The 24,870-nt window shown below is 45.0% G+C and overlaps 2 protein-coding genes across 2 annotated transcripts; both read right to left on the bottom strand.

Annotated features, from left to right (window-relative positions):
- Positions 1-1,077: 1,077 nt before the first annotated feature.
- On the bottom strand, positions 1,078-2,025 carry LOC146341254 (olfactory receptor 6N2-like). The gene has a single exon (XM_084807336.1). The coding sequence runs from the start codon at positions 2,023-2,025 to the stop codon at positions 1,078-1,080; it is 948 nt and encodes a 315-aa protein (XP_084663462.1).
- Positions 2,026-15,719: 13,694 nt separating this feature from the next.
- On the bottom strand, positions 15,720-21,738 carry LOC146341253 (olfactory receptor 5V1-like). The gene is made up of 2 exons (XM_084808310.1): positions 21,435-21,738; positions 15,720-17,342 (listed from the first exon to the last, which is right to left on the bottom strand). Exon 2 carries the CDS (start codon positions 17,331-17,333, stop codon positions 16,389-16,391), a length of 945 nt encoding a protein of 314 aa, XP_084664436.1. The 5' UTR covers positions 17,334-17,342; positions 21,435-21,738; the 3' UTR covers positions 15,720-16,388.
- Between the last annotated feature and the right edge of the window lie 3,132 nt (positions 21,739-24,870).

Below are 24,870 nucleotides of genomic sequence, written 5' to 3'. Positions count from 1 at the left end.
AAACTAAGATCATGGCATCTGGCCCCATCACTTCCTGGCATATAGAAGGGGAAGAAATGGAAGCAGTGACAGATTTTATTTTCTTGGGCTCCAAGATCACCACAGACGGTGACTGTAGCCATGAAATTGAAAGACGCTTGCTCCTTGGGAGGAAAGCTATGGCAAATCTAGACAGCATAGTAAGAAGCAGAGACATCACCTTGCCGACAAAGGTCCGTCTAATCAAAGCTATGGTTTTCCCAGTAGTAATGTATGGCTGTGAGAGCTGGACTATAAGGGAGGCTGAGCGAAGAATTGATGCTTTCGAACTGTGGTGCTGGAGAAGACTCTTATGAGTCCCCTGGACTGCAAGGAGGTCAAATCAGTCAATCCTAAAGGAAATCAACCCTGAGTGCTCATTGGAAGGACAGATACTGAAGCTGAAGCTGAAATATTTTGGCCACCTAATGCGAAGAGAAAACTCTCTGGAAAAGACCCTGATGCTGGGAAAGATTGAAGGCAAAAGGAGAAGGGGATGGCAGAGGATGAGATGGCTAAATAGCATCACCGAGGCAATGAATATGAACTTGAGCACACTCCGGGAGAGAGAGCAGGACAGGAAGGCCTGGCGTACTATGGTCTATGGGGTCACGAAGAGTCGGACATGACTGAACGACTGAACAACTACAAGGCAGAAGGTAGATCTCCAGATATTTTGGACTTCAACTCCCAGAAGCCCATGCCAATAGGGCCAGCAATTAAGAATGTAGGTGTTGAAGTCCAAAACAACTGGAGATCTACCTTCTGCCCACCCTTGCATTCAACAATGCAGCAGGGCTCACCTGATAACCACAAATTCCTGTTACAAAGTGATACAACTCTGCTCACATGACCTTTCAAACTCCTCCTGCAATGATAACACTATGCATTCAGGTGCTGCACACAAGCATGGAACTTGGCTGCATTATAAACACAGCAGATACTGCGCTGTATCCATTACCATGTGCCCACCAAGCATCAACTGCATTTGGAAAAATACTGGCATGGTGATGCCTCACAAACAAAAGGGGCTCCACCAGTTGCCTCTCCCCGAGGCATCTATTGCCGCCCTGTGCCCGGACCAGAGGAACCAATTATCCTTCTTATTACATCCCTGATGTCTTTGTTTCTCAAACTATAAATAACAGGGTTGAAGAGAGGGATGAGAAAGGCATAGACCACTGCTATGATCCTGTCATAATGGACTGACCCCATCCATGTCAGTCGCATGTACATGAAACTTACGGTTCCAAAAAAAGTAAAGGCCACCATGAGGTGGGAGGCACAGGTGGAAAAGGCCTTCTGACGGCCTTGCGAGCTCTTGATCTTGATAATGACTTTCAGTATTTTTGCATATGAAAAAAGGATAAGAAAGATGGGGGTAAAGATGACGACAGAATGGAGGGAGAAGTCTATAGCAGTGTTGGTTGATATGTCTGTGCAAGCCAGGCTGATTAGTGGGGGGAAATCACAGAATATATGATCTATGCGGCTAGGTCGACAGAAGGGCAACCTGGAAGTCAGAATGATTTCCGGCAAAGGACACAAAAAGCCACTAATACAGCTTCCCAACGCCAGCTGGAAGCAATGTTTGGTTGTCATGGTGGCTGTGTAATTCAAAGGGGTGCAGATGGCCAAGTACCGGTCGTAAGCCATCGCCGCGAGCAAACAGGCCTCAGAGATCCCCAGGCTGTGGAAGAAGTAGATTTGCAGAAGGCAGCCGCTGAAGGAAATGGACTTCTTACTTCTCAAAAGGTCCACCACCGTTCTGGGCATGGTAACTGTGGTGTAGAACACCTCCAAGACAGCTAACACAGCAATAAAAAAATACATGGGGATGTGAAGGTGGCGGGTGGCACAGATAATGGTGAAGATGATGGTATTGGCACTGAGGATGAGCAGGTAGATCACCAGCAGGATGACAAAGAGGAGCGTGGCATAGTTCTCCAGATTTAAGAATCCAACTAGCTCAAACTCCGTCACCGATGAGTCATTGGTAGATTCCATCTGCATCCTAGACAGGCTAATCTAGAAAAGAAAAAGAAAAGTGGGATGAGAGGCAGGGAGAGGGAGATTGATCTCTAAAGATGGTAGGCTAGCAAATGAAAAGGACATGGATTTCATGCGCCCATCAGAATTTTATAGCATTCCCCTGTAAAATGAAGAAACCACTGCCTATTTTGCCAATGGCAATGGGGAATGGTTCTTTTTTTCCTTTCCTTTTTTAGGAGTCAGAGATAAGCACACCAATGGGTTAAGGCAAATTGAAGTTTATTAAGCAAGAACAGACTAATAAAGCAAGAAAGTAAGACAATATAGAATAACATTGGCAGCAAAAATAAATTATAAAGCAAGATTATAATACTTATACTCCTCCAGCTGCTGGGAGTCCCTTTCAGCAGCAAGTGTAACCCCCAAAATTGCCCTGGTTTTACACACAGCACTTTCGTGATCATTCTGTGTTGAGACCCAGCTTTTTAAATCTGTCTTAGAGATATATATAGTACTAACCTCACACCTAGTGGGCTATCTCCCCAGCAGCTCAAGGATGGCCATATATTCTTACAAACTGGAAAAGAACTAGCCCTTATGACTGGCAAGCAGCTAGGCCGATAACGATACTAGGCAATAACAAAATTTGGATTTCTAGCTAAATATAAACTCTAGCTGCTTCCCAGGCAGATAGCTCAGCTGGGAAAATAACAAGAAGCAGCTTTACAGAGAGGGCCTAGGCTTGACAGAGAATCCAGGCACAAAAGTGAACAATTGTGGGGCACCACTAACTCCTCGAGATGTCTTCCACATCTCTTCTACACTGCCCTAACATTTTGAGGAACGTTATTGCACAAGTTGTATACAATTTTGGGGGTGGGTAGGAGGGGACTAGTCTTTTGAACAATGGCCCCAGAAATGTCATTTGGGTCTCTCTGTGTATAAAGGACAATGAATTAAACTGCATACTTTCATTCACATATATAATAGAAAAACTAGAGATTGTGGGTGGGGTGGAGGGTGGACCCTTTGTATCACTCATTGAATATTAGTACATATATCATATAAATTCCAACCTGCATAGTTTAAGCCACTCACTGGATTTAGCTTTTTGGGGAATATAATTTGGGTGTTTTCTTTAGCCCAGAACTCTAGAACAGGAGCATAGAAGCCCAATCACAAGTGACTAGTTTGTTATGTCATCATGACTGTGATCCGTGTGAGAAGGAACTCTGTTTCTACTCATCCCTAGGCTAATGCTATGCTACTTGCTTACTCTCTTTCTTGCTTTTTAGACTGCCCTTCAATGAAAAACTACTCCAGGGCAGTTTACAAACATACATTAAAAAAAAAAACAATAAATCAGGCGTAGGCAACCTGGTGCCCAGGTAGCCATGTCAGATGGGACTCATGGGAGTTGGAGTCCAAAATATCAGGAGGGCACCAAGTTGCCTACCGCTGCAATAAATAGTCACAGTAACCATGGAATAAAACCAGGAGAGGATACAGCTGTCAGGAGCGCCCTAGCTGCCTCTTACAGTCCCCTCCAATAGCCAACTCAAGACACAGACGAAAAGGATTCTTTCCAAGGCTTTATTCCGTTTACAACTTAATGACTCTTTCAGATGCTAATCACCCGCGACTAAGCAAGGAACTGCACTGGGGTAGTTAGCAGAGTAGCCTAAGCTCCAGGTAAGGCAGTTAGTCCCCGTTTGAAGGAGAAGAGCGGGAAGACTCTGAACTTATGGGCTATGGAGAGGTCCTCCTTCTTACCTTGGGTCCTCGGGACACGACCGTTGTTTTAGCACCAAGCGAGCAGAGTGCCTCCTCTCGGCGCCCTCCATCTGGCGCAGGTCCCTGCATCTGCGCTGAGCATCCAGCAAGGCCCCATCCCCCGCTCTCTCGCTGCCAGGGTCACTATCTCTCTCAGGAATGGAGGCAGGAGGAATCTCTCCCTGCCGCCATGCCTGTGAGCGAAGAGCGAGCTCCTCTCCCACGGGTGGTTGCTCTTCCTCAGAATCAGAACTGCTCTGGGGCTCTATGGGCTCAGTTTCCACCCTGACAACAACCACAAGCAAATCTACAATGATTACACTTGCTGACCTGTACACACTCACCTGGGAGTACGTCCCACTGAACTGAGTGGTGCTTTAGTTTGAGTAGGTCCTGCACTGGCTGCAGCAGACTGAGTGAAAGGGCTAACCAAAAGGCAAGGTAACAAAACAGGCAAACATTCAAGCACGCAGGTTTCAATCTGACAGGGTTCAGGCTAAGGCAGAAGTGGTCAAGATAACGGGCAGAGGTCATAACACAGCTAAGCAATCAGATACATTGCATAGTACAGAAGAAGAGTCAAGCAGGAGTGCAAGGGTCAGTAGCACAGACCATCAATCACACGGCAAGGTCTGGGAGTGGAGATGTCAGAGGAATCCATTCAGGAGTGAGGTTTGCCGAGCTTTCAGCAATTCAGTCCCCTGGACTCCGACTTGCTAGCCTGCAGACTAGCTCAACTCCATCTGTATATGTCAGGCCAGCTTGTGGATTTCCATCTTGTTTTTGTTTTCTAAAATCATGAGTTATGCAATTTGCATAATTTGTACACATTTCAGTTTGTTTCATTTGCAGCCATAATATGCTTACTTTGCACAAATTGCAGCTGCAGTTTGCACAAATGAGGCATATTACAGTCACAATTTATGCAAATTAAGCAAATTGTGCCCCCAATTTGCATGAATTACACAAATTGCACCTACAATTTGCATAAATAGTGATTTTAGGGGTGGGGGGGAACAATGAGAAATTTCACAGTTTCTAGGAAAAAGCCCATGGCTCAGCTCACAAATGCAAGCCAAGTCAGGGGCTCCAGGGAAATCCAGCAAGCCCCCAAAGGGCCGGATTTTCCCACAACAACCATCCCTATCTGGGAGACAAGGTAGAAGCTGCTGAAGCTGAAAGAACAGCATTGTTTCTAGCGCTGACTAGGCAGACACTGAAGGCTTTTATCACCAGGGCTGACCCCCAGCCAGGGCTCAGCTGCACTGCGTTACAGCTCTCTGGTCAGAGCTCTACTCACAAGGAGTTGCTGGCTCCTGAGGAGTCCTTTGCAAGTGAGCACACCTTCTCCCAGGAGCCCTACTGGCCTCTCACCAAAGGTGATGATGCTTCTGGGGGCCACGGGGTTGTTCAGCTGCAAATTAGCATATACAAATTGTATATAAATTGCTGTCCTCTTTTGTCCTCTTTTCTGGTAATGCATTTCCTCTTTTTGCCCAATTTGTAAGTGATCACCCTTCTGTAAGTTGACCTATGCCTATATAATCTGCAGTGGTAAAATCAAGAGACAGTTGAGAGGGTGGGGAAGGGAGATTGGGGAAGGGGGAAGATAAAGGGGATAGTGTCTGTAAGGGGTGTGTGTGTGTTCCTGCTTGAAAAATAACTCCCCTTATATCCCTTCACCCAAATCCATAAACCCTCAGCTGTATGCTTGTGAGGATCTCTGTGTTTACCCGTTAAACAAAGGGTTGTGGTGGGTATAAGATCAAGAAACTTATACGTGTGTGGAAGCGAGTTTAATATCACTGAGAAGTATTTATTTATTTTAAACATTTCAAAGCCATCTCCCCCAAAGCTTCAGTATGGTGTAGTGCAGGGCTGAGTAACTCAACATTGGCTATGCTGGCTAGGGCTGATGGGAGTTGTAGGCCAAAACATCTGGAGGGCTGCAAGTTGCTCACCCCTGGTGTAGCATTTGGAGTATTCGACTAGGACTATGGAGATCTAGGTTCAAGTTCCCCCCTCCAGCACGCAGCCATGAACCTCACTAAATGACTTTGGCCCTGTCACTACCTCTCAACCTAACCTACCTCACAGGTTTGTTGTCAGAATAAAAAGCGGGGTGATGGCATCAGGGAGCCATCTCCCCTGCTCTGAGCTCCTTGGAGAAGGGATGGGATGGGATGTAAGTGGGACAAATAAGAGCAGCTAAACAAAGCTAAAAAGTTACAAATTAAAACATACACAAAATAAAAAAGACTCACTACAAGAACAATTAAAAGCCTGCTGAAACTTTTAAAAACTTCATACCCTTTGCATAGGAGAGATTACGTAAATAGCAATGACGGAGGAGGTGAAACCCATGCAGGCCGCCTACCTAGATCAGGAATATGTTCTGTGTCAGCCCCCCACCCCTGGCAGTTTTCTTCAAAATAAAAGAGGCCAGTTTAAGCACACTGCCCTAGAATCATGGATAATGTCACGTGTAGTTTGGCTTGAAGACTTCTGTACCTCCCCAGGCAAGACATTTCAGCGCCTGAGGGTTATATCAGTAATAGCATCTTAAGGTCTAGCTGTTTCTCCCCTCACCCCTTCCCCCCCAAACATGTGGCAATAGCCTATTTCATGAGATGCATGAATAGTACTGTAAAGATATTGGGCCCAGTTGGTGGGGGGGAGTTTCACAAGATGAAATTAATCACTTTTTTATTATTTAAAAGCCCATCCTGAAGGCAAAGCGATTCTACATCAGCCAATCAACTGAAACTAACAAGATCTTCAGTAACTAGCTATTAACAGGTCCACGGATGGATGGAGAGTGGTCCAAGGGCATCTGACCCTTCCAGGCAGGCAGTCATTCTGCACAACACCACATATGAAATCATTACTACTGTGTGTAGAGCATCCATCCCTTTTACTGTCCACAGGGCCGACCCAAGGCTTTTGCTGCCTGGGGCAAAGGACAAGATGGTGCCCCCTGCATTCCATGTACAGAAGCCAACCGGACAAGCAATTGAATCTGACTTCAACACTGGCAACAGGACACTGTCTTCCACTGCACCTGAGGGCAGCAGGCTAATTTAGGGGGCCCAGGGCAGACTGTGTCGTGCACACAGCTCTGTCCTCCAACAGAGGAGAACCTGGGGCAGGGCTCAGGAGAAACAAGGCTGCCTTCTTCTGCCCCCCAGCATCTGCTGCCTGAGGCAGTTGCCTCACTTTGCCTAATGGTAGGGCCATCCCTAACCATCCACTTCATGCATTTGCTCCAGGTCTCCTAATTTATTACGGTTTTAACAAGGAACATTAAAAAAAAAAAACATAATCAGCTTAAAAGTGCAGATCAATAGAAAAAGGTGAAGCAGAGCAATAATTAGGAAGGAAGGAGGGAAAGGAAAAAAGATTAACAACTGCAGGAAGAACACTATGACCCTTTGTTTTCCACAGTCATTACATACTACATTGCATAACTACAGCCATTACATACCTGTGTCAAAAAGGAGTTCCTTTCTCAATGTTTTCAGGAGATATACAAATACCCTCACCCGGGAGGTAAAAATATAATTCCTTCCCAAGTCCCCTGTGCACATCCTTTGTTTATTATTTCTGTGAAGGCTGCTCTCCAGAGCAATTCCCCCCCTCCCAGGAAAACAATCTACCCTACTCAGTGTAAAAGTGGTTATTTTAAAATCCAAATATATCTAGGCCATTTTTGATGGGAGGAAATTTGACCCAACTCAGTAGGCACCAACTATTAGGGTGGGCATCTTTTTCACATAATATGCTTAGTCCTCACTGGACTATTTTTTTAAGATTCCCCAGCAACAACTTAGGTTTTTTTCACCCCTATAGATTTTGTACTTCTACAAATGGTGTGGTTCCTCCAGATCTGCTGATACCACATTCTTGCATCTGGGGAGACACAGAATGACACAGAACTCCTCTTCTGTGGCTGTAGACAGACCTAGGGTTGTAGAGGTGATCTGATCATGGACCCTGCAGTTTAAGAGGTCGCAACCAGGACTACATAACAGAGGGAGAAAAGGGGGGCATGGTGGTAGGTGGGGAGGGGAGGAAGCTTGGATCAGAAGGGGAGGAGGCAAGGATCTGCTGAGTCTTAAAGCCTCTTGATCACCTGTCCTGCCCACCAAGAGTTAAGTCACCTAGACTGGCTAAGAGGCTTGTCTAGCTGTAATGTAAAGAAAAGGAGGAATGGGCAGTGTTTGGCCTCCTCCGTTCTCCTCTCATGCCTGGCTCCTGCCAGCAGAGCCCTGTCTATCAAACGGCAATCCCTTAGGATTGTGATCGTAAGTAGGGTGTGCGTGCGGACATTGGTGGGAGATTAATAGGCCTTGATCACTGGCTGTATGCATGCTGAGCCTTGCCTAACATACCGTTGCACCCTCACACCCCAGGTCTCCGAGCAGTGAGAACTTCAGGGGCGCAAACATTACTCAAGGTTTTGGTTTCCTTGGAATGAGGTACTGGAGGCTTATCATGGTGGTGTTGTTGTTGTTTTGTGACATCTGTCAGATGTACAGGCTGAGCATAAGATGGATGTATAGAGCTCTAACACTCCAGCAGGTACTGGTTCCCATAAAAGACACTTCCAGAGCCAGTGGTGGGAAACCCTTTTTATAGGGCTGTGCAAGGAACCCCCAATTCGCTTCAGATGTTGATTCGGACCTTCTGAAGCAGCCCAGCTTCACTTCAGAGCAATTCGGACCCAATATGCTTCACTTTGGATTCAGACCTGAAGTGAGATTCGGATATCTAAATTATTCAGATTTGACATTTTCCCATTGACATGCATTGGAAAACAAAAATGGCCATAACTTTTTTGTTTTCAAGATAAATACATGAAATTTGGGGACCTGGCAGCCCCCATAGAGGCAAGTCCACCTGCCAAATTTCAGACAGTTTTCCCAGTTGCTTTTGTGCCAGGCACAGGAAAAATTTGCTGTTTTCAGAAACTCAAACCAAACATAATAAAGGGATGATTGGAGAATTTAGGTGTTTAAGGGGTGACTAGGAGGAGGTCACAATCCCTAATCTCCCCTAATACTACTTTCTATTCAGCTTCACAGTGGATGACCTCAGACTGTCTTTGGCTGAATGGAATACACATTAACTGGGAAAACAGCCTGGCAGGCAGGCTGGCAGAGTAGTTTTTGTGCTAGGCACAGGTAAAATGTGCTTTTTTCAACTCAAACTCTCAAAGCAAAGAGCTATAACTTTTCACTGGTTGCACAGAAGGGTCCCAGCAGCACCTCAGCCCACCTCTACCCCTGCTAAGACTCCAAAGATGCCTCATATTGGGCTTGCTTTGCCACACAGTGTAATATTAAATTTAAATAATATATGTTAGTGTGTGTGGTGCTTTGCCCACTGTATTTTGAAATGTGGACTTGTGTGTAGTACTTTGCCACACACTGTTTGCTTGACCACAACACAAGCGCGCGCACGCACACACACACACACACATGAGCAAAAGAAAAGCAAATACAGAACTACCTACAAGCAAACAGTTTTTCATTTTTTTTAGGGAAAAGATATAGAGTTCAAAAATTGGAAGGGAAGGCATACAGGAATTGAGAAAGGAGGGGGGAGCCAAGAACAAGGAAAGTATGTGTGTGTATATATATATATATATATATATATATACACACACACACATACGTATATATATATACATACACACACACACACACACACATATGTGTGTGTGTTTTAAATAAAGGATCTAGAAAGAAAGGGAAAACTACTAAGAAATAGTTGAATTGAGAAGGGTGGGGAGCAGGCAAAGAACAAGGCAAGGCAGGATACTAAAGTACTTTTAATTTTTTAAAAAGTTTTTTTTATAAAGAATCGAAAGAAAGAAAGGGAAAACCAATAATAACGGTTGAATTGAGAAGGGCAGAGTGGGGCGGGGGGAGCCAAAGAACAAGGCAAGGAAAGGAGGAAACTAAAGTATTTTAAAAATGTTTTTGGTTTTTTAAATAAAGAATCTAGAAAAGAAAGGAAATAGCTGAATTGAGAAGGGCTGGGTGGGAAAGAAGAAGAATGAGAAAGCTGCAGTACAACACACACACAACCCATACAAATCTAGCCAACTAAGCACCTCTAGCCAGCTCTCTGTCACACAATGAAACAAACACAGGCTGATCTCCAATATATATAGTATTCGCCCGTCCTCTCCACCACTGTCACTGATTGGAGACTGCTGGGTTAAGTTCAGCCCTAATTTGGCAACTAGAGTTGCCATTCACCAAAGCTCCCTCCCTCCTACTCCTCGCCACCTCCCTGATCTTTCTCAAGTTGATACATTTAGAGACAGGCTGTCTGGGCTTCAGAAAGCATCAGAATACCTCCAAATCTCCAAGGCAGACTGAGGCACTTCGACAGTGACCTGCTTTGCTTTGGATTGCCTCAGTGCTGGTCTGATCCACTTCAGATCTCACTCAGGTACCCCTGAAGCAGCCCGATTCACTTCAGTATTCAGATTCAGCACTTAAGTGATGCGCAGCCCTAGTTTTTTCTATCGAGGGTCACATTCCTTTGTGGGTAGGTACTTGGTTGTGTGTGTGCAGAGGGCACATGTTAGCGGTTGTTGTTCAGTCATTAAGTCGTGTCCGACTCTTCGTGACCCCATGAACCATAGCACGCCAGGCCTTCCTGTCCTCCGCTCCCTCCCGGAGTGTGCTCAAGTTCATATTCATTGCATCGGTGATGCTATCTAACCATCTCATCCTCTGCCGTCCCCTTCTCCTTTTGCTTTCAATCTTTCCCAGCATCAGGGTCTTTTCCAGGGAGTTTTCTCTTCGCATTAGGTGGCCAAAATATTTGAGCTTCAGCTTCAGTATCTATCCTTCCAATGAGCAGCCTGGGTTGATTTCCTTTAGGATTGACTGATTTGACCTCCTTGCAGTCCAGGGGACTCGTAAGAGTCTTCTCCAGCACCACAGTTCAAAAGCATCAATTCTTCGGCGCTCAGCCTTCCTTATAGTCCAGCTCTCACAGCCATACGTTGCTACTGGGAAAACCATAGCTTTGATTATACAAACCTCTGTCGGCAAGGTGATGTCTCTGCTTCTAACTATGCTGTCTAGGTTGGCCATAGCTTTCCTCCCAAGGAGCAAGCGTTTTTTAATTTCATGGCTACAGTCACCGTCTGTGGTGATCTTGGAGCCCAAGAAAGTAAAATCTGTCACTGCTTCCATTTCTTCCCCTTCTATATGCCAGGAAGTGATGGGGCCAGATGCCATGATCTTCATTTTTTTAATGTTGAGTTTCAAACCAGCTTTTGCACTCTCTGCTTTCACCCCCAACAAGAGGCTCTTTAGATCCTCTTCACTTTCTGCCATTAGGGTGGTATCATCTGCGTATCTGAGGTTGTTGATAATTCTCCCGGGAATCTTAATTCCGACCTGTGATTCATCCAACACCGCGTTTCTCATGATGTAATCTGCATATAAATTAAATAAGCAGGGCGACAATATACAGCCTTGTTATACTCCTTTCCCAACTTTGAACCAATTGGTTGTTCCATGTCCGGTTCTTACTGTTGCTTCTTGACCCTTGTACAAGTTTCTCAGGAGACAGGTAAGGTGGTCTTCTACCCCCATCTCTTTAAGAATTTGCCAGAGTTTGTTGTGATCCACACAATCAAAGGCTTTAGCATAGTCAATGAAGCAGAAATAGACTTTTTCTGGAATTCTCTTGCTTTCACCATGATCCAGCGAATGTTGGCGATTTGATCTCTAGTTCCTCTGCCTCTTCGAAACCCCGCTTGTACTTCCGGTAGTTCTCGGTTCACATGCTGCTGAAGCCTAGCTTGTAGGATTTTGAGCATCACCTTGCTGGCATGTGAAATGAGCACAATTGTGTGGTAGTTTGAACACACTTTGGCATTGCCCTTCTTTGAAACTGGAATGTAAACTGGCCTTTTCCAGTCTTGTGGCCACTGTTGAGTGTTCCAAATTTGTTGGCATATTGAGTGCAGCACTTTAACAGCATCATCTTTTAGGATTTTAAATAGTTCAGCTGGAATACTGTCATCTCCGCCAGCTTTGTTGTTAGTAACGCTTCCTAAGGCCCACTTGACTTCACTCTCGAGGATGTCGGGCTCAAGTTCAGTGCCCGCACTATCATGGCTATCAGAGACATTCAGATCTTTCCTGTATAGTTCTTCTGTGTATTATTGCCACCTCTTCTTAATCTCATCTGCTTCCATTAGGTCCCTGCCTTCTTTGTCCTTTATCATGCCTGTCTTTGCACAAAACGTTCCCTTGAGATCTCCAGTTTTCTTGAAAAGATCTCTAGTCTTTCCCATTCTGTTGTTTTCCTCGATTTCTTTTCATTGTTCATTTAAGAAGGCCTTCTTGTCTCTCCTTGCTATTCTCTGGAACTCTGCGTTCAGTTGGGTATATCTTCCCCTTTCTCCCTTGCTTTTCGCTTCCCTTCTTTCCTCAGCGACTTGCAAAGCCTCATCAGACAGCCACTTGGCTTTCTTGCATTTCTTTTTCTTTGGGATGGATGTAGTTGCTGCCTCCTGAACAATGTTACGGACCTCCGTCCATAGTTTCTCAGGCACTCTGTCTATCAGGTCTAATCCCTTAAATCTATTCCTCCACTGTATATTCATAAGGGATATGCTTTAGGTCATACCTGAAAGGTTTAGTGGTTTTCCCTACATTCTCCAATTTAAGCCGAAATTTTGCAAGAAGCAGCTTATGATCTGAGCCACAGTCAGCTCCAGGTCTTGTTTTGACTGACTGTATATAGCTTCTCCATCTTTGGCTGCAAAGGACATAATCAATCTGATTTCGATATTGACCATCTGGTGATGTCCATGTGTAGAGTCGCCTCTTGTGCTGTTGGAAAAGAGTGTTTGCTATGATCAGCGTGTTCTCTTGGCAATACTCTATTAGCCTTTGTCCTGCTTCATTTTGTACACCAAGGCCATGCTTGCCTGTTATCCCAGTGATTTCTTGACTTCCTACTTTAGCATTCCAATCCCCTATGATGAAGAGGACATCTTTTTTTGGTGTTAGTTCTAGAAGGTGTTGTAGGTCTTCATAGAACCGATCAACCTCAGCTTCTTCGGCGTCAGTGGTTGGGGCATAGACTTGAATTACTGTGATGTTGAATGGTTTGCCTTGGATTCATACTGAGATCATTCTATCGTTTTTGAGATTGTACCCCAGTACTGCTTTTCCCACCCTTTTGTTGACTATGAGTGCTACTCCATTTCTTCTAAGGGATTCTTGCCCACAGTAGTAGATATGATGGTCACCTGAATTAAATTCGCCCATGCCTGTCCATTTTAGTTTGCTGATTCCCAAGATGTCGATGTTCAATCTTGCCATCTCATGCTTGACCACCTCCAGCTTACCTTGATTCATTGATCTGACATTCCAGGTTCCTAAACAATATTGTTCTTTACAGTATCGGACTTTCTTTTCACCACCAGACACATCCACAGCTGAGTGTCCTTTCAGCTTTGGCCCAGCCGCTTCACTTTTTCTGGAGCTACTTGGAAATTCCCTCTGCTCTTCCCCAGTAGTATATTGGACACCTTCCGACCTGAGGGGCTCATCTTCTGGCATCATATCTTTTAGCCTTGTGATACGTTCCATGGGGTTTTCTTGGCAAGAATACTGGAGTGGGTTGTCATTTCCTTCTCCAGTGGACCACATTTTGTCAGAACTCTCCACCATGACCTGTCTGTCTTGGGAGGCCCTGCACGGCATAGCTTATGGCTTCACTGAGTTATGCAAGCCCCTTCGCCACAACAAGGCAGTGATCCATGAAGGGGATGTTAGCGGTAGGTGGGGCCAAAGAATTGGTGGGCAGAGCCCGAGTGAGTGGGTCATGTCATCAAGCTCCTGTAATCATCCTGTGCTTCCCTGCCCCCCATCTCCCTTTTTTCTCTTCATGTAGAAAACCAGTTAAGTAGGGAAAGCGAAGAATAAAAGCACTATCTTTTTGTAGGTGTGGATAGGAACATACATGACTGACACACAGTGGTAGGAATTATCCCTGGGGAAGTTGGATAATGTATTAGACATGCCCCTCCTTTCTCTATCACTTGACTTGCATTTCCAGTTGCAGAGTCATTTCATGTCCTCTTTTAAAGAGCATTTGCCTCCTTTCCTGTGCTTTTGCCTTCTAAATATTTTCTTTACAAAAAATGTCAATGAAAGCATTTTGTGTTTCCTAAAGCAGCTCCTCCTTCTCTCTGGGCTTCTCCGCATGAAGCTTTTTATCCCACAACTTTACCAGAACTTCTGCTTCCGGATTCCTTGTGGGATTTAAGATTGGCTCCTTCACACATGTTTCCTGTTTTTCCCCTGGGGATTGCCTTCATCTGCGAGTTCTATATGTTTCATTACACAGTCACTAGATGGCGCTGCAGTTCTAGCACAACTCCCTCTTTACACAAATTCAAATCACATTTTTTATTTAGCTCATTAATTTCATTTCAAAAAAAGCTGCGGAAATGGTCAGAAAGCACAGGAAAGGCCCAGGAGGATGACAACATTATGTAAAGGACCTGCAAACTTCTGTGAGTAACCAATCTCGATCTCAGGATAAAAGCTCCATGTGGAGAAGCCCCCTCTCTCTCTCTGCCTCTCAGCAACCCCTTAATTGATTGCTTCCTGAACCTTCCTCCTTTCCTGGAATGAATGTTACCCTAACCCTCCCTCCTTGCAATCAGCTACTTAATTAGGGGCTGTGCCATTTTCTTTCTTTAATTGATTGAGGACTTGCGCAATTCCGATATAACAAAATAAAAGTACTGAGGGGTAAATAAAAAATGGGGCTGCTTTGTGTTTTGAGGCTGGGGGAGGGGAACTGTGACTTTCTGCTAAAACAGGAGCTGCAGAGCCAACTAACAAGCAGGAACAATCAAACGGGCATCTTTTCAATCCTCATTGTGAACTGACTAGCTAGGATTATAAAACTGACTAGTTTGGATTGTCTAATAAATTCCAGTTGCGAAATTGACTAGACTAGAGATCGGGCATTCTCGGGGGAAATCAATGTGACTTCCAGCACAATTTTAATATTTTTATTCTGAACTAAGCCTAGGTGTGATCTTCTAGCCCTGTGCTGCATGCACTGAATTTTTTTTATTTTTAAAAGAAATTTGGAATAGTGGTGCAATGAGCACGCACACACACGATGCATTTGTGTATTTTTACCAGCAGCAAAAGATGAAAGTTATGTCTAGGCTAGGGCTTTGAGTTATCTCAAAGTGTGCTAGGGCTTTGAGCAGGCTGGCAGCCTCCTGTAGAGCTCTTGTTCAGTCCATTGGGAAATGGATCAGCAGTGGGGATGTGTGCATTGCCTGTCTTCACATGTTTGTTCCTGGAGGGTGCCTACCTGCATTGTAGCATAGGGGAGGGGTGGAATTCCCTTGAATTTAAAGGTGAAATTGATGACATTGATGACATAAAGGCATTTAAAGGTGAAATTGATGACACTTACAGCCCACCATAGACATGTTTACTCAGAGGAAAGGCTGCTTCGCAATGTTTAAAGAAGGGAATGTGTGGCAACTATGAGGAATAGGGAAAGGTGGGGGGACAACACTGTTCATTTGGCTAGGTATTCCCTACTATGTGGATGGAACACAGTGAAACTGAGCAGGGGGTTGGACTCGATGGCCTTGTAGGCCCCTTCCAACCCTACTATTCTATGATTCTATGAAATGCACACAGTGAAAAAGCAGTAGGCACCCCTGAAGTATGGCTGGTCAATTGCAATTCCTCTTGTAGCTTACAGTGGAAAAGCAATGATTTTCTAACATTAGGAGCTTTCTGTCTGGAAGCATCCATAAGCTGTCAGGCTCCTGTTGTCCTGAATTTGAGCCCCCCAGTGTGTCTAGTGCCAGGTTCTCCGCTCAATAAGGAATGAGGCTGGAGGGCAAGGTTGAGTTAACACAAATCCTTTATTCATGCATGAAGGCTGGCCGCCAACCAAGGGGAAACAACAACCCTCCTTCCAGAACAACTCATTCATATACCTGAGGAAAAAAATGGCCCGAGGCCCAATCACAGTATAGCACCATATATGGCACCTAATATCCGTTACTCACAGCAGTTTCTTAATCATGTGATTATTCTAAAGTAGCACAGCTTTATTGCGAAGCTTTTACAGACTCAACAATTAGCGAAGTTAGAAAGCAACAGTTGGCAAAGTGAGCGAATATGTTCCAGGAAACGTGTGGCACATTATGGAGGCATTCCAAGTTTATTTTCTTAGGTTCCCCTTTTCTTAAGGCCCATTGCTAGGGAGCGTCTGACCCTTGCTCTTAGTTATAGCAGACAAGCTAAAAATGATCTTTTAGCAAAATAAAAATGATTCTTATCACTAGCATATATGGTTGTTCTCCAGCAACGAAACTGGAATATGGTTAAGAACCGGGGGGGCTAGACCATGGTTAATAACTGCAGGGGGGGGGGTGCTAGACCATCCTTCCCAGCCTTGTGCAGTCAAGATGTTTTGGACATCAACTCCCATCAGCCCCATTCAGAAAGGCCAGGAATGCTGGGAGTGGTAAGCCCAAAGATCTGGTGGGCACCAGGTTGGGGAAGGCTGAGCTAGAGGGAGGGTGGCATTTTGGGGCTGAGCACACGTTTCAGAGCTTCCTGCATTTCTTTGTTCCTGAGGCAGTATATAATCGGGTTCAGCATCGGAGTCACCACATTGTAGAGCACAGATGCCAAGGTGTCCATGTAGACAGAACGGCTGGTGCTGGGCCTGTTATAATTGAACATGCTGGTGGTGTAGAACAGGGTGACCACCGCGAGGTGCGAAGTGCAGGTGGAGAATGCTTTGCGGCGGCCTTGGGTGGTGCGGATCCTCAAGACAGCCGCTGCGATGTGGACGTAGGAAACCACGATGCAAAGAAATGGACTGACGCCCAGCAGCAGGGTGACGGCTAGCAGGGTGATTTGGTTGGCGGTTGTGTCCGTGCAAGACAGCTTGAGGAGCTGGGGGACATCACAGAACAAATGGTTGAGGTCACGAGATGCACAGAAGGGCAGGTGGGCGGTCATGGCCGTGTGCAGGACTGAATTGAGGAAGCCGCAGGCCCAGGATGCCAGCACTAGATGGGCACATGCTTTCCTATTCATGACGAGGGCGTACGTAAGGGGTTGGCAGATGGCAACATAGCGGTCGTACGCCATCACAGCCAAGAGGAGGCACTCGACCCCCACAAAAGTCACGAGGAAGTAAAGCTGGACCAGGCAGGCCTGGATGGAAATGGTCTTGAGCTCGGCCAACAGGTGCTTGAGGATGTGGGGCAGCGTGACCGATGTGTAGCAGATGTCCAGGAACGAGAGGTGCCGGATGAAGTAGTACATGGGCATACGGAGGCCAGAGTCCAGCCATGCAGTGGCCAGGATGACCCCATTGCCAAGCAGTGTGGTGATGTACATTGTGAGAAACAGGAGAAAGAACAAGGCTCGGGGCTCGGGGAAGATGGAAAAGCCCAGGAAGACAAATTTTCTTCTTGCTGTTTGATTTCCCGTCTGTTCCATGTCTTATATCTGAAACAGGGAAGAGGTTTGGGGTGCGGGGGACAAAGGGGTAATACATACAACTGAATATTGTGCTTATTTCAGACCATCCTGGAGGTTTGCATTTATCTCATTCATGATGCGCATCTCGCAGGACACGGTCGCACGACCCCCACTAAACTCTAACATGCACACAAGGAGTTATAGGAACTGAATCCATCACAGGTGATAAAGTTGCTCAGAATACATCCATGAAGGCATTTCTCTTATAGGGTGGGAAGTACACTGCAACTTTTTGTTGCAGTTCCCAATTGTTAACTTTGTAGTGGACATTGCCCTACAATCTGATATGCTCATTTGGATGAGTATGTATGTATGCATGTATGTATTTAAAACATTTGTATCCCACTCTATATCATTAGGATCTCATGTCCTTCTTAGGACATACTAGCAATATGTTTTTTCCTCCTTTATCAGAAAGGAAAATGGGGATGAAATCTTCAGAAATGGGATTCCTTCACATCCAAAGCCCCCTTGCATCTGTAACACTTGTCTGAAATCTCCCTTTATCTACCTGTTCTTCATCTCTGTCTTTTCTGTCTCTCTCTCTTGCTGCTTATGCATCAATTTGATTCTTTTACCTAGTCCTTTGGCAGTATATAGCTGGTTTGGTGTGTGTTTCCATTTTGCCATCCTCTCTTCCAGATGACTTGTGTGCCTGCTCAGAGCATTTCTACACCATGCTAACATCCTGCAACTTTACTGGGGCTTTCTGCTTCCATTTTCTTTGCAGGATTACAACTTAGACAGCAAGCATGTGATGTGGAATTGAAAACTTCCCTTCTCAGCACAGCAATGCTGTATTTGTTCAATGAAACAGCACCATCTCGTGGCTGAATTTTAGCACTACACTGCCACCACACACTAGTGAAATCCCGCAGGCTTTTTTTTAATTCCACCTTAGCTCCAATCTTTTTGAAAGCGGAATAAATGGGGAAAAGTGCAGGAGACGTCCTGGAGGTTGATGACGTCATGTAAAGGATCCACAAACTTCTGTGAGTGACCAATCACAAGTGTGCAATAAATTTCTTGTGTAGAGAAGCCCTCAGTCTGCTGTCTAGGTGTTAACTGTTGATGGGTGACTGCAGTACCCTAGATTTTGACTGGAGAGTCCTTCAAATGGAGGATGCCTTCAAATAGAGGACTGTCCTCTGTAAAGAAGGACAAATGGCCACTCTACTCCTGATTCAAGGTTACAATGGCTTTAGCTACCTTAGAAAAAATAAGAAGAACCCTGCTGGATCAGACCAAGGGCCTATCCTGTTCAGCATTTTGTTCCCATCATGCCAAACCAGATGCCCCAGTAGGAAGTCCACAAGGAGGACATGAGTGCATTAGCATCCTCCCACTTATGTTCCCCAGAAACTGGTATTATACCTAGGGAAGTGGTGGGCTCTCCCACACTGGAGGCATTCAAGATGAGGCTGGACAGCCATCTGTCAGGGATGCTCTGACTTGGATTCCTGCATTGAGCAGGGGGTTGGACTCGATGGCCTTGTAGGCCCCTTCCAACCCTACTATTCTATGGTCTATGATTCAGAGGCATACTGCCTCTAATACTGGAGGTAATATATAGGCACCATGACTAGTAGCAATTGATAGCCTTATCCTCCATGAATGTGTCTAATCCCCCGTTAAAGCTGTCCAAGTTGGTGGCCATCACTACATCATGTGCTGTCCACCAACTTCATAAACATAGGAACCTAAGACCATTGTCCATCTAGCCGTTGTCTACTCTGACAGGTAGAAGCTTTCTGAGGTCTCAGACAGAGCCCCCCCCCAATCACTTGCTACCAAAGATCATTTTAAATGCAAGATGCCAGCAATTGAATCTAGGATCATGTGCATGCAAAGCATGCACTCCTATCACTAAGCTACATTCATAACATCCAGTGGCAAATGAATGGCTAAATAATGAAAACTCCTACAACTGTGCCTGAGAACGGTAAGAGATATACAGCACGCCAATCCAGAGGACATTCAGGAGTCTCCTCTCAGTTCTGGATGCCACATTTTAAGAAGGACATTGACAAACTGGAGCATGTCACTAGAGCAGCAGGCCTGTAGCCAGCTTTAAAGTTGGGGGGGCACCAAAAAAGTAGGGGGGCAGCTTGGTGGGCCCCCCAGCTCAGTTTAGCACCCCCTCAGCTTGGCGCTCTGGGTGGCCGCCTAGCTCATCTACCCCTAAGGCTGGCTGTGATGTTCCTACTCTAGGTTATTAACTCTCCAGTTCCCACCTGTTGAAACTGACCCCACCCCCACCCCAGGACACCTGCCTCTACTTTGGTCAGTTGTCCGCACTGACTTTCAAAGCTTCAGCCCTTTTACTTTGTGTCGATGAGACACGCAATAGGTTAACTGGTGTCCTTTAACCAATACAGGAATAATACCAAGAAAATAGACCTTTCTATTTGGTAGTGTTAATAAATCAACCCAGTATGTGGGAATATTTGTTGTTTATTCATTCAGTCACTTCCAACTCTTCGTGACTTCATGGACCAGCCCACGCCAGAGCTTCCTGTTGGCCATCGTCACCTTCAGATACACATACACACAAATAAAATTTTATTAAACATAAGAAGATTTTATATATATATATATATATATATATATATATATATATATGTATGTATGTATTATCATCCTATACTTAGTCCTAACTTACCTACCAACCCCTTCTAAACCCTTCTCCCACACCCCACTCACTAGATGTAAATATTATTCACTGAATTCCTAAACCCTATCTAACCCTGAAGCTGCCTGTTCTCTCCTTTTAAACTGCCTAGAATTCTCTCACTCACAAGCCCCCCCCCCAAATTCCATTAACTCTAACTTACCTGGATAACATCTTACAATTCAAACACAAACATTTACATTATCATGCATATATCACACCAGCCCTGCTTTCATTTTTAGATGTCAAAATTTTTCACAAGGGGTAAGATGGACTCATTAAACTGAGTGTGGAAAGAATGAATTCTTGGTCTGAATGTACAACCATAACTGAATCCAACTGTCCAGCCCCTCATTGAACCAATAGGCATTTTAAAGAACTGCCTTCTTAAATCTGAGCAACACATCCCTTCTTAAAAAAAAAAAAAGTACAACGGTTTGCATAAGTCAGAATATTCCTCCATCCCAGGTATAACCTCAGTTGCATGTACTATTAGAAATCTGTAGACAGATTGTGCTGCACACCTCCCCAAAACAATATCATTTGTACCTTTAAGAAGAAAGGCAAAGGCTTTCCTGCTGGTTTCCTAAAATTTCTGTAATTAATGTAATCGTTAAAATAATAAAAATTGGGGGGCAGGGCCCTCAACCCCCCTTGGCTACAAGCCAGTCAGGCAGGATGCTGAGGGGTCTGGAGGCCAAGTCCTTTGAGGAACTGTCAAAAGAGGTGAGTAGGTTTAGCCTTTAGAAAAGAAGAATAAGGGGGTATGTGTGTGTGTGACATGATAGCTATCATGCAGGATACAGAGCAGAGTTATTTATTGAGAGCAGGACTAGAACCAAATAGATGGAAATTTCAGGGAAGCAGATTACATTAGGCAGTAGAATAGACTGCCTTGGGAGGTGGTGCTCTCTCTGTTGCTGGAGGTATTTAAGCAGAGGCTGGGTGGCCATCTCTCAGGGATGCTATAGTTGCATCCTGCATTGCAGAACATGCATTGAGAAGGGGGTGGGCCACATGACCTCCAAGGTACCTTCCAACTCTATGATTCTATCCCCAAACACAAAATTATGCTCTAAATCCTAAGCATTGCTGCTACCATATCTGCTTGTGATGTTGGGTTGTGCGTACAGTGGCAGTATAAAGTCTATCATCATCATCTAATAGATGTATATATGGCTGAACATATTTAAAAATATCTCTAAGTGGTTACACAGATGCTAGTGCATCTTGAATGGAGACAATGAAATGAAGATGCAAAATGAGAGAGAGGGAGTATGTGCGTATTCATGAAAGAGAACAAGGGAGAGATGGGTAGCTAGCTAGATGAGACAAGAGCTGGACTGGAAGTCAGGAAGAAAGATATACTGCATATAAAATGTATTTACCAGTGAGTCTCACAGTGATGAAGCGTCCCCCTTGTATTTTCTTCAGTACATGGCTAATACTCTTAATCATGCGGAAGGAATACATTCCATGCATATTTCAGTTCTTCTTGTTTTGTATCCAAACTGCCACAAAGAATTTTAAAAAAAATATTCCCATGTCTTTGTTGCAGATCTGTGGGGAAGAATATAAACACATCCTGGCACCTTTGGGGTTGATTCACATGGGAGAATTATTACTCTTAGAGAATTCCCAGCCCAATAAAAGAAAGTTTTATTTTGCCCTGAGAGATGACGTTCCTTGATTGGACCCAGAAGACGTCAAGGTCAGTCCAGCCTATTCTGCCAGAGAAAGACAGTATGTATGTTGCTCTGTTGTCCAGTCTTCGCCAACCTGGTGCCCTCCAGAGGTGTTGGACTGTAAGTCTCATCATTCTCATTGGTCATGATGGCTGGGAATGGAGTTCAAGTCCAAGGGCAGAATCCAATGGGGTGCTTATGCCCCCCCTCCCTTCTGCCCTACTAATCCCTTTCTGCAAACTGTGGGTCCCACCATTTCCATTGCACAAATGGGAACCACTGCTTATGGAAGGGAGATTTAGGTCTTCCTAGAGGAAGCCCCCAAATGAGCAGAAATGCCAATTTCTGGAAGGAGGCATGGTGGCGGAGCTCCTGTCAACATTTCTGTTCCTCTCAGGTTGCCCTGGAAGTGTTAAATGGCCATTACGCGAGTGGTGGGGGCTGCTTGTGCAACGCATTTGGAGGGGTGGAAGAGAATCAGCAGAGGCATAAGCCCCCTGTTGGATTCTGCCCCAACACATCTGAAGAACACCAGGCTCATTAAGTGAATTGTTAAAAATAGCTCATTCAGTGAATTTGGAATGAGCCCTTTCAAATTATTTGCGTGAGTAGTGTTTTCCATTTTAGGGAAATTTCAGCCCCATCCTCAACATGTTCATATGGAAGTTAAATCTCACAAAAGAACAAAAGGCCCAGTATCAAAATATAGGGCCAACACTTACAGAATTTGAGGAACACATGACAGTTATGCAGACTCCACCTTCAGGCTGAAACACAGCTAGTTGGAGGAAGGGCACGGATCCCCAAGGGAACGTTGCAGTTTCTCATGCCAGGAAAGCCCAACATGAATTTATGGAATACTAGAAACAGCTTGTATCAGTTTATACAAGCCCTCCCCAAATTAGTGCTCTCCAGATGTGCTAGACTATATCTCTCATCATAGCCATCCGGGGATGAGGGTAATTTTAGTCAAACACATTGGGAGGGCATCCGGGTTGGAAAAGGCCGGTGATACACTCTGCCAAATGAAGTGTGAAAGCTTTTCCTGGACTATGTAAAGATATGTTAGGATAACAGGATATGAAGGGAGAGTAGGATAAATGAATAGAGTATAGGTGAGGCAATTTCTGTGTTGTAATATAGGATACTGATGACAGATGGTAGTCAGTGTATTCCCAAGTTGTTTCATTGTTTATTAATGTTTTATTTGTAAAAAAAAAAAAAAAGATCAATAAAACTAATATATCTATATCTATTTATAGCTGTATATCTTTTCCTGGACTACTTCAGGCTGCAGCCAGAGTGGTATATATCAGAATGATCTCCCATAATCTCTCTTCCCCACCCCAACATATAGAAGACTAGCATGACAAGGAGAAGGACAGGTTTAACCTTTCTCCCTCATTTTCTACTTGCGGAGAGTCTTTTCATAGGGGAGCATTCATTCATGCAACCCCCCCCCTCCTCCTCGTGTGGTACAGCACAAGAAAAACATGACCACTTGATTCTGTTGAATGTGTATTAGCTGGCCCTTGGACTGGGATGGCTACAGTTGCAGGGAGAATGAAGCTCCAGCCTGTACAGGAGGGTTATAGTGGAATGACAACTAATACCCGTCATGGATCAGGAACGAGATTGAAGCCTCCTGCAACAGTGGCTCCGAGGAGGTGCCAGAACCAGTCCCTGGTCCTTCTGAACTGGGGCCTGCTGCTGTGGATCTCATATCCCACCTATATGACCCCCAGGTAGCGTCACTGCCCCTGAGGAATGGACTTCAGACTCCTCTAGTGACCAGGGAGACCCTTAGGAGCAATCCCTAACTAGGTCCTCCAACCTTGAATTTCCAGAAAAAGCCAATGCCTACAGCAAAAGCCACCAGCCCTTTAACAGCCAGGTACAGCACCTGAGAGGGTGGAGCTCCTAGAAAGACTGTCCTGGCCTGACTATACATCCCTGCCACTTGCTCCCACTCAGGGCTGAGGTAATTTGTCAGAGGCACTCAGGGCCACTGTCCACGGTCCTGAAATTAACTCAAGGCCCAGATGTGATCCAGCCACCTGTCCCATATTGTGCCTCATTGTCTCAGCTGTCACCCAGAACAGATGATAGTGGCACCCACCCTTTGGAAAACCCTCCCTCGTGAGGTTGGGGAGGCAGAAAATGTGGTATGTTTCAAAACATGTGGTATGTTACTGAAAACGTACTTGTTCACCCAGGCTTTGCCTGGTTTGGCATTAAATTAAACATGCTGCTCCATCTTACCACTCTGTACTGTTATTGTAATTAGAATTGTTTTTAATATGGTATTTTAAATGTGTGTTTTAATATTTACATGTGAATCGCTTAGGGATTTTATTATATTAAGCGTTTTTGGAGTATCACAAACAAACAAACAAATAAATGAGCATGACAATACCCACCACAATACCCTGCCTCTTTAGTTCCATTCCTATTTTTCCATTTGGGTGGCCTTGCATCTTACTGTATAGCAGACAGTCCTTGAATTGAACATGTCCTCTATTTGAAAGGCTGTCCAGTTCAAGTCCGATTGAGAAGACCATGAGAAAGGAGAACACCCAAGGGCTTCGAAGTTCAAGTCCGATTAAGAAGACCGTGAGAAAGGAGAACACCCAAGGGCTTTGAAGTTGCCCATCATCAACCATTAGCATAACTGGACAGCAGAGTGAGCAGATCACCTGGTCACAGTCTTCCCCACTAGGCTGAGATAACTGGGTTGCATTTAAATTGTAGTACAGGGGTTTAACAGAAGAGTGGAGGGAATGATGGACAGGTGAGACCAGAATGGAATCTCGGGTGGACCCAGTGGCAGTTGGGAGAAAGTTGGTATAAGAAGGGCATGGACAGTTAGAGAGAGGTCTGGAAAACAGGGAATGGACTTAAGGTGGAGAGAGAGTGAGAGGAATTAGGGGCCAGAGTTAGTTAAGGGAGCGATCCTGTGGCCCCTAGACAGCATCTGAGGGATGTAGGATATTTCAGATTCCTGGATCAGAGGCCGTTTACAGTGCTCTGACCTCAGACCCAGCAGTCTGAGCTCCTTGCCCTCTCCCAGCCCACGCGGAGAAAACCATGCTGACTGCCTGTACGAGCTTGCAAATGCAAGCTCATAGAGGCGTGAAAG

Source organism: Heloderma suspectum, chromosome 6, assembly GCF_057233095.1.
Source record: "Heloderma suspectum isolate Gila_16-S chromosome 6, 16-S_ref, whole genome shotgun sequence".
NCBI classification, from domain to species: domain Eukaryota; kingdom Metazoa; phylum Chordata; class Lepidosauria; order Squamata; family Helodermatidae; genus Heloderma; species Heloderma suspectum.
Note: the sequence above shows the minus strand (reverse complement) of the source record. Positions and strands in the feature narration are given on the sequence as shown.